General features: G+C 51.1%; 2 protein-coding genes across 4 annotated transcripts in view; one reads left to right on the top strand and one right to left on the bottom strand.

Annotated features, from left to right (window-relative positions):
• The first annotated feature begins 1783 nt into the window (after nucleotides 1-1783).
• LOC117666998 (uncharacterized) lies at nucleotides 1784-5575 on the top strand. Of its 2 annotated transcripts, none has more exons than XM_034420118.2 (3): nucleotides 1784-1818; nucleotides 1949-2015; nucleotides 3954-5575. In XM_034420118.2, exon 3 carries the CDS (start codon nucleotides 3954-3956, stop codon nucleotides 5427-5429), a length of 1476 nt encoding a protein of 491 aa, XP_034276009.2. In that variant the 5' UTR covers nucleotides 1784-1818; nucleotides 1949-2015; the 3' UTR covers nucleotides 5430-5575. The 2 variants fall into 2 exon arrangements, with proteins under 2 accessions (XP_034276009.2, XP_034276007.2); XM_034420116.2 differs by having other exon boundaries at nucleotides 1949-2245.
• Nucleotides 5576-6650: 1075 nt separating this feature from the next.
• The window catches only part of LRRC24 (leucine rich repeat containing 24), a 43054-nt gene continuing 40233 nt past the window's right edge, over nucleotides 6651-9471 (bottom strand). For both annotated transcript variants that reach the window (XM_034419948.3, XM_034419947.3), the window contains one exon: nucleotides 6651-9135. In XM_034419948.3, the coding sequence (XP_034275839.2) occupies nucleotides 8126-9135 (1010 nt within the window). In that variant the 3' untranslated portion in view covers nucleotides 6651-8125. The remainder of the gene's footprint in view (nucleotides 9136-9471) is intronic.

Genomic DNA, 9471 nt, shown 5'->3' with positions numbered 1-9471 from the left:
GTGCAGCTCGCGCAGGAGAGGTGTCACATGGGTAAGACTATGGCTTGCCAGGTTATCAAACAGGAGACAAGTAGGCAGGTCATACTTCCGACATGCTTCAAAGAAGTCTCTGAGCATTGGTCCCCATCTAACCCAGGGGTCCCCAACCCCGTGTCCGTGGACCAGCACTGGGCCACGGCATGCCAGCAACCAGTCCACGCAAGCAAGCAAAGCCCCGGCCATGGGATGCAGGCAGCACATGAAACAGCCCCCCCCCCCCCCCCAGTCCATGGAAAAACCTCTCTCTACAGAACCGGTCCCAAAGATTGGGGGCCAATGATCCAACTCATAATGGAACTGGGAAAAGACAATTGAGTGAAAAGCCCCTGAGGGTGGTTTGACCTGACTTGTGTGCTCTCCTTACCATGACAACATGGCCACTCTGAAGTTTTCAGGGATACAGATCGTTCTCCACTTAACAACAGAAATTTGGTGCTCAATTGTGGTTGTGAGTGAAGGACTATCTGTAATAGGATATTTTTGCCCCCCTTTCTTAGCAGAGGAGCAGATCTCTGATCACGAGGGAGCTGATCAAAACTAAGGATTGTCATGAGGACGGCACTAAATTGAAAGTGGTCTCCTCTGAATCCTTAGAGAAGGGCAGGAGAGAAATCTCAGCGCACGGAGAACATGAGGCCACGTGCTTCCCAGGGGCCCAATCCTTCGCAGCCTTCCCAGGCTGTCCTGCAGCAGAGGTCTCTCTATAGAACGGAGGTCTCCAGACTTGGCAGATTTAAGACTGGTGGACTTCAACTCCCAGAATACCCAGTTGGCTTTCATGCCTAAGGCGGGACTAGAACTCAACAGTCTCCTGGTGATTGGTCCAAACCTACCCAGGTGGCTTCCATGCCTAATGAGGGACTAGAACTCACCCTCTCCTGGTGATTGACACCAAGTCATCTAGTTGGTTTTCATGCCTAAACTGGGACTAGAACTCCCCGTCTCCTGCTGATTGGCCCAAACCCACCTGGCCAGTTTCCATGCCTAAGGTGGGACTAGAACTCACCGTCTTCTGGTCACCATGATACAAAAAAGATGTTGAGACTTTAGGAGGAGTTCAGAGAAGGTCGGGGGTCTTCAGGATAAATTGTAGAAGGAAAGATTAGGGAACTAGATACGTTCAGGCTAATGAAGAGAAAGATGACCGGGGGGGATGGGGGGGACGAACAGACGGACGGAGGAGCTGTCACAGAGAAAAGGGGAGGGTCAACCTATTCTCCAAAGCACCAGAAAGCAGGACAAGAAGCAACGGAAGGGAAACTGATCAAGGAGAGAAGCAACCTGGAACTAAGGAGCAATTTCCTGACAGTGAGGACAATTAATCAGTGGAACAACTTGCCTCCAGAAGTTGTGGGTGCTCCATCATTGGAGGTTTTCAAGAAGAGGTTGGACATCCATTTGTCCGGAATGGGAGAGGGTCTCCTGTTTGAGCAGGGGGTTGGACTAGAAGACCTCCAAGGCCCCTTCCAGCCCTATGATTCTATGTACTGTGAGGAGTATCCTTCTCTGAACTGTGTGGTTGAGTAGAGACTCGAAACGAGACCCAGCATCCTGTCTACTAATCGGCCTTACATCATACCTGTGAAACGTACAACAAAGATGAGTTCTCCGTTCCAAATATCAGCTGCCCCAATGTTCCCCCAGCAACTCATGCTTGGCTGTGCATAGGCCATGATGCCACAATTGCCGTGACATCACACCTTGAGGTCACGGCTGGCCAGAATTCTCGGCCTAAGAAAGAATTGGCTGGAAGGCCTTACAGGCAGAAAACAGAATAGGGTCTGTGCAAGTATGCCCACTGGGGACAGATACGGTGTTCGGCTGGCTTTGCCAACGATGCAGGAGCCTCCCAGAGGGCACGGGGGGCACCATCCGCTGCCCACTCACCCTCTTCTTTTCTTTCCGCCAGGTCACAGACCAACACGTAGCAACGCAGCTCAACCTTTCCGAGATCAGCCAAAGAAAAAACCATCAAGGTAGTAGCCCATCCTCCAGGTTTGCGCATCGTATCAATCGGCGTGGCTTTCGGCATTTCCAGTAGGTTTGGCTGAAGACAAAAGGCGCTGATCTTAGACTAACCAGGGTTAAACCCTCATTGAAACAAGTCTCAGCTTCTTCCAACATGGCTGCTTTCCAAAACGTAGCCTCGGCGTGAGCTTTCGGGTCTAGTCCTCGAGAGGACAACGAGGTCTATTTCCTAACTGAAGTAGGTCCATAGAACTATCTCAGGTTTCATCCGTTCTAGTTCTTGCAAAGATGCATTTCAGGAAATAAAAGCTCTGGGGATACAAAAGTGGAAGGGAAGGATTAAAACTTTTCTCCTCGTTGACCCAAATAAGAACCATTTGCAAGAAAATCAGTAAGGCAGGGTTGATACAGCAAATTCACAGGAATGCGTGTTTTCGATAGAAGAGAGAGTATCTGTAGCTCAGGGTTGAACTCTGGAATCCTTGGTACTCTCTGAGCTGGGTTGTTTTCTTGCACACCTTTCATTACCCAAGTATGTAACATCATCAGTTCTTGAAGGGGTTGTGGAGTAAAGGAGGAGGAGGAGAACTGTGGAATCCTTGGGGCTGAGCTTGATGGTTTTCTTGCAGACATTTCATAACCCAACTAGAGACTAAATTTTTTGACAAAGTGACTAAATTAGTAGACTAGCAAAATGCCGTGGACATAGTATATTTAGACTTCAGCAAGGCATTTGACAAAGTAGACCACAACCTACTTCTTGCTAAGCTATAGTAAAAGTGGGAGAGACAGCATCGCTGTCAGATGGATTTGTAACTGGTTGACAAACTGTACTCAACGAATAGTCCTTAACGGTACTACCATCTACATGGAGAGAAGTAAGCAGTGGGATACTACAAGGTTCTGTCTTAGGCCCAGTATCTTCATAAATGACTCAGATGAGGGAACAGAAGGAGAACTCATCAAATTTTCAGATGATACTAAACTGGCAGGAATAGCCAACGTTCCAGAAGACAAGCTCAGGATCCAAAGCCTAAGAGCCTGACTAGGTGGCTCAGTGGCTAAGACACTGAGCTTGTCAATCAGAAAAGTCGGCAGTTCGGCGGTTCGAATCCCAGGTCTGTGTGAGCAGGGGGTTGGACTAGATGACCTCCAAGGTCCCTCCCAACTCTGTTACTGTTACAAAAAGATTTTGACAAGACTTGAACAATGGGCCTTAGCCAACAACATGAAATTTAATGTTGAAGAAAAGCAAAGTTTTATACCTGGGCAGAAAAAACCCAAAGGTACAGATTAGGTACAGATGAGGCGAAACTTGGCTCCAAAGCAGTAACTGTGAGAGGGACCTTGGAGGTAACATCATCAATTCTGGAAGGGAGTAGGGTTTGGAAGAGGAGGACAAGCGGGAGGAGGTATTGGTACTCTCTGAGCTTGATGGTTTTCTTGAAGACGTTTCATTACCCAACTAGGTAACATCATCAGTTCTAGAAGAGAGGGGGTTTTGTGAAGTGAAGGAGGAGGAGGGCAGGGATGAGGAGAAGGAGAAAGATGAGTACTGTGGGGTCCTTGGGCTCTCTGAGTTTTCCTAGACCCCCTCCAGGGCCCCTTTAACAAATTCTCTGTTTTTGCACTTGCTTTTGTTACCTTTCCCTTTAATAAGGGTAACAATTCAGAATGTCCTTCCTTTATATTATGCAATCTATAAAAGGGACGGTGTGATTTCTCCCTTTCATTTTCTTGCCAGTGAAATCAATAAAAACACAGACTGCTTTGTCACTGAAACGTTTCAACTTAAACTGTAAATCAAATGAGCTTCCTTGTCTTGGCGTCATAACTGGGATCTAGCAGACCAAGGCACTTATGTAGAAGCCACAGTTGGCCAGTAGATAGCAGGACCTCCTTGCTAACGCCTGCCGTTTCATCTCCCCACCCCCACCCCCTGCCAGATGGAGACCTACGAGGATCACCCTTGGTGCTCCTACGGCTATCCAAGTGGGGAAGAGGAGGTGACGGATGAAGACGTGCATCACCATGACCGGCAGCTGGCCAGGATCAGAGGCCGGAGTAACAGCCGTTCCCGCCACCGATCCTCCTTCCTAGTGGACGAGCTCGACATGCTCATGGACAAGGCGGCCACCACCATCCAGGCCACGTGGCGAGGCCACCTCACCCGTAAGCAGCTCATGACGGAGCAGGCTGCGGCTTCCACCATCCAGGCTGCTTGGAGGCGATACATTGCTCGCGAGTACCACACTCTACAGCGGCAGGAGGTGCCTCCGCCACAAGTCTACAGGCGCCGAAGATCGTCCTCCATCTCCTTTGGGGGAGAGAGAGAATCCTGGGCGCACCCCAGGATGGACAGGGAGAGAGCGGCCCAAATCATTCAGGCACACTATCGGGGGTACATGACTCGCCAGGCCCTCGGCGAATGCCAGCGGGCAGCCACCACAATCCAAGCTCACTGGCGGGGATACCGTACCCGACGGGACTTGACCCAAGCAGGAAGACACACTTACCACCCTGAACGCCCACAGAGGACCTACTACAGTCCCCCAAGGTTTCCAACGGGGACCTACTATGGCCATCCCAGCTACATGCCCGGAAGTTCCTCCTGGGTGGGTCCGTACCCCAGGAAACATTGGCGCAAGTGCCTTGTGGGAGACCCTGAGGAGTGGAAAAGCAAGGTACCACGATCCCCATCCTTCCTGGTCCAGCAAGAGGACAGCGAGCCCTCCCAGCCCAAGACGTGTCCGCGCTGCGGGAGATGCACCAGCATCCGTGTGCTCGTGGGTGTGGGCAAAGGGCCGCCATCAGGATCGGAAACGGAGGACAGTGAATGCGACAGGCATGCAAGTGTCTCTCCATCCAGAAATGCCCGAAGGATGTCCTACACCTCCAGACAGGAGGGACCAGCGTACAGCCAGTCCCGCCGCTACGGGCCACGCTTCTCCTATCAGGCACCTTCAAAAAGCTACCATACGCCTGCGGAAGAGCAGACGCGGAGGCAGAGTCGGGAACCCAGCGTAGTGGTCAGTCAGCGCCTGACCCCCAGCACACAAACCTCCGTACGGCTGACACGGGAGCGCACCAGCACCCGGAGTCTCTCCTCCACCAGCGTCCAACAGCAGCAGCTGCAACAGCAAGGCATGCCTTCCCAGGGCACCTCCGACTGGTTATACGAAAACTACGGGGCCCGCCGGATGGGTGAAGGCCAGAGGCGCGTGTTCAAGACCAGGAAGCAGATGTGGCAAGTGGTACGCGCAGCCACCCTGATCCAGGCCTTCTGGCGGGGCTGGAGGGTCCGGCAAACGTTGCGTCTCCAAGAAGAAGCAGCAATCAAGATCCAGTCCGCGTATCGGGGTTACCGAACCAGAGCTTACCTGATGGAGGTGGGAATCCTCAGTGAAGGGGATACGGATTAAAACGTTTTCGGGGGACTGGTCCTCTTGGAACTGGAGGGGGGGAGAGGAAGAGGGAGGCTTGAAGGAGAACCCCTCTTTCCACCTCTGTCTCCCTACCTCCTCTAACAAGCAAGCTTGCATTCTAATAAATTGAGCCTACTTATGAATGCTTCTCAGTTTTGTTTACAGAGAGTACAACTATATGTTTAGTGACCACTTGAAGTTAAAACAGCACTAAAACAATGACTTAGGAATGTTGTTCACACTTAAAACCATTGCAGCATCCATGTGGTCACATGATCAAAATTTGGACACTTGGCAACTGGCATGTAGTTATGACGGTTGCAGTATCCCTGGGTCATCTCTTTTTACGACCTTCTGACAAGCAAAATCCATGGGGAAACCAGATTCGCTTAACGACCCTGTTACTAACGTAACAACTGCAGCGATTCACTTAAAAACTGCGGCAAAAAAAGGTCGTAAAATGGGGCAAGACTCACTTAGCAACTGTCTTGCTTACCAATGGAAAAGAACAGAAAATAATAGAACAATAAAATAAATAATGAAAGAGAACAAACGAGAAATACAACTACATGGTTACCAAAAAAGGAATATGTTCACCAGGCAAATCCTTTGGGCTGCAATTTGTTTTAATTTCTGTTTTATTTAATATTTCATGCTCTAATGTTTGTACCCGTCTTTAGGGCAGTGATGGTGAACCTTTTTGGCACCGAGTGCCCAAACCGGAATGCATGTGCCTGTGCACCAGCCAGCTGGTCGTCTTGGGCCCCGGAGCACCGGAAACCCAAGACCAGCTGGCTGGCGTGTGAATGCCTGTTTTTTGGCCGGTTTTTTGGCCGTTTCCAGGCCATTTCAGGTATACACGCATGCACGGCAGAGCTGAACTGAGGCAATGGCTCGCGTGCCCACAGAGAGGGCTCTGCATTTCACCTCTGGAATGCGTGCCATAGGTTCACCATCACGGCTTTAGGGTATTGGTAAGCCGCCCATTTGACAGCGAGACGGGTGGCGTATAAATTTTAAGAAAATAAATAAAACTGTGTTGGTTAGAGAGATGCCACCACCGAAGTGAGCACCTTCCCAGCCACGGGCATCGCTGCACCTGCAGCCTGACAGCAAGAAAACGTTTCAGCCAGCAGGAACCCTTCAGCGTAACCAAGATTCTCTCCCCCATTATCCCCTGCCTCCAAGTCCCTAAAAGAAGACGACAGAGCCTCAGCAACGACGAGATGCTGGCTATACTTTATTGGCTTCTTTGCTTGGAAAAAAAAAATCTCCCGCGCAGCCATTTTGTTCCTGGCGCAACCACACAGCTATATCGTTGTCTGTGCTTTTGGGAGACAGCTGACTTCATGGTTTGGGGACTGATGGGGAGCAGGAGATGTCACATTAACGCTGGCAGAGGAGTGTAGAGGCAGTCCTCAAACTTACAACCATTTGTTTAAGTGACCTTTCAAAGTTACGGCACTAAAAAAAAAGTGACTTATGACTGGTTTTTACACTTACGACCGTTGTAGTGTCCCCACGGTCACATGATCAAAATTCGGACGCTTGGCAACTGATTTACGTTTACGACGGTTGCAGTGACCCGGGGACAAGCGATCACATTTTGTGACCACCTGACACCAAGCTAAGTCAAGGGGGAAGCCAGAATCGCTGAGTCACTTAAGAACCGTGGCAAGGAAGGTTGCAACATGGGGCAAAACTCACTTAATAGCTGTCTTGCTTAGCCACAGAAATGTTGGGCTCGACTGCAGTTGTAAGTCAAGGACTAACCTTTAAGGTTAGGAAGAAAGGAGGGGTTTTTCTGTGGGGTCTACAAATGCAGCTGTGCAGCTCAGGACGATGGCATTATTTTTATCCTTTTAAAAAAATACAACAGGCAAGCCAAAAAAAAACCCAGAGTGTCCCACTCAGCCTGCGCGAGGGACTGTAAAGGTTATCCCATCATCACTAAAGTCTTGGTCAAATATGCACAGTTTTGGTCAAATTTGCACAGTGAGTGTCTCGTCCAGCCTTCGCTGACTTTTTTCCCAAGCTGCATTTTCTCTGTGACCAAAAACCCAGTGCACAGGTCCTTACGTCCAGTTGCCGAATGCCTGGGAAAGGTCACTGCTAACAGCTGGCAAAAGTTTAGGGGTTGTATATAACCCATTGCTGTCCATCAGCCGTCCTATCACGCTTTTGACAGGTCTAATCATCTGAAGGTGTCCAGCTTGGTGGGCAAGGGGCCTCCAAGTCCTGTGTGTTGAGCAACGACGTCTAAGGGAGGAAGAGAAAGTGGTAGGGATCCCTTTCCCACTTGGGAGTGTCCTGGAGGAATCTGATTGATCACAGTGAGAAGCAAAACGCTGGTGACCCTTTCTAGAAAAGCTCTTAAGGTATGCTATGCTTTCAGATTTGAAGATGAGTTTGAGGGACCCTCATGAATTGCTCCACAGCCTTTTTGGAGAACAATGGAGAACGGGATGGAGATGACCAACAATGAGAGGGCCAAACATGTCCCAAGGAGTAACCACAAGGTCATAACTCTCGTTGAACATACACGAGTCCTCTCTGCAACCCGTGGGATGGTCCACCAGAGGTCACACGTTCCTCCACTCAAGGTCCTGAACTTAAGCAGACAGTGGTAGGAGGAAGTCAAGAAAACCGCTCCATTGGGGGCAGTCCAGTCACCCCAACTTCCATAGCTCCACTCAGCAGTGGATTTCGTACGCTATCTGAGGCTGGAGCATCAGTCCCTGGTTGGCGAAGAGCTCGCTGCCTTCTTGGGGAGCCGCCTCTTCTCCTTCCAGAGTCTGAGTCGCTTGGTCTTGCAGCTGCTCCGGGAAGACCCCTGCCAGGCCTTGGGGGTCCTTATAGGTGGCAAAGAGGGGCTTGTTGCGGTCGATGACAAACATTTCGTGGCCCCTCTCGTCTCGGTACTCCTCCAGCTGGGCGAAAGTGGTGGGCCCGTCGGAGTAGTCGTTGACATACAAGATGTTCTCCTCCTTCTTGGCCTTTTTCCGCTTGCGGTGTTTCCGGTAGATCATGATCACCAACAGGAGGGCCACGAGGGCCAGCAGGGAGATGGCCACCGCGATGGCAGTCTGCGTGGCCATGCCCAGGGCGTGGAAGTCCATGCTCTCCATGTCGTAGAGAGGTTCCTGGCTGATGTCTACCGAAGCCGGGTAGCCCTGCGATTGTTGTTGCTGCTGCGAGAGGTTCACCATGAGGTGGAAGACCACCCGGGCCATCCCCCCGGGATTGGAGGCCTCGCACTCGTATTTCCCAGCGTGGGACACCGTCACGTTGTTGAGGAACAGCATCCCGCTGCCGGTGTCCGACTGCTCGAAGCGCTCCCCGACGCTGCGCTCTCTCAGCTCAAAACTTCCGCTGGGCAGGTGGGTCCGGCTTCCCCTGGAGCCCCCGGCCCGCCAGTGGGCCAGTTTACGCCAGGTCACCAGCGGCTGCGGGTAGCCTGAGGCCTGACAGGAGACGCGCAGGTCGTCACCCAGCCGGGCCATGACTTCGAGGGGCTGCACTTGCACGACTGGAGGGATGCAGATCAAGCTGTTGCCGGAGACGTCGGCGAGGCTTTGATAGGCCAGGCGGGGTGGCTCCGAACACTCGATCTTCTTGTCCTGGGGACTCAGGAGCCTCTGGCCTTCCTCTCGGATCCAGCTGCTGAGCCAATGAAGAGCGCAGTCGCATCGCCATGGATTCTCTGCCCGGAAAAGAAAAACAAGTATCCCGTCAACAGTAATCCACTGGAGGTTTTTAAGAAAAGACTGGACAGTCACTTATCTGGAATGGTATAGAGTTGAGCAGGGGGCTGGACTAGAAGACCTCCAAGGTCCCTTCCAGCTCTATTCTGATAGAAATGGTGTGGGGTCTCCTGCTTGAGCAGGGAGCTGGACTAGAAGACCTCCGAGGTCCCTTCCAGCTCTCTTCTGATTGATTGATTGATTGATTGATTGGATGTGTCAGATGTTCCAGATCTCTCTCGGTCTTTTCTGCTGAGATATTTCCCCACCTGACTAAAGGACTTATTTATTTATTT

Source organism: Pantherophis guttatus, chromosome 3, assembly GCF_059756535.1.
Source record: "Pantherophis guttatus breed Tessera chromosome 3, ASM5975653v1, whole genome shotgun sequence".
NCBI classification, from domain to species: domain Eukaryota; kingdom Metazoa; phylum Chordata; class Lepidosauria; order Squamata; family Colubridae; genus Pantherophis; species Pantherophis guttatus.
This window is presented reverse-complemented; position numbering and strand designations above follow the sequence as displayed.

Bases quoted from the DNA above. Each gene is read 5' to 3' on its own strand.
- LOC117666998 (XM_034420118.2), top strand. From the start codon at position 3,954: ATGGAGACCTACGAGGATCACCCTTGGTGCTCCTACGGCTATCCAAGT.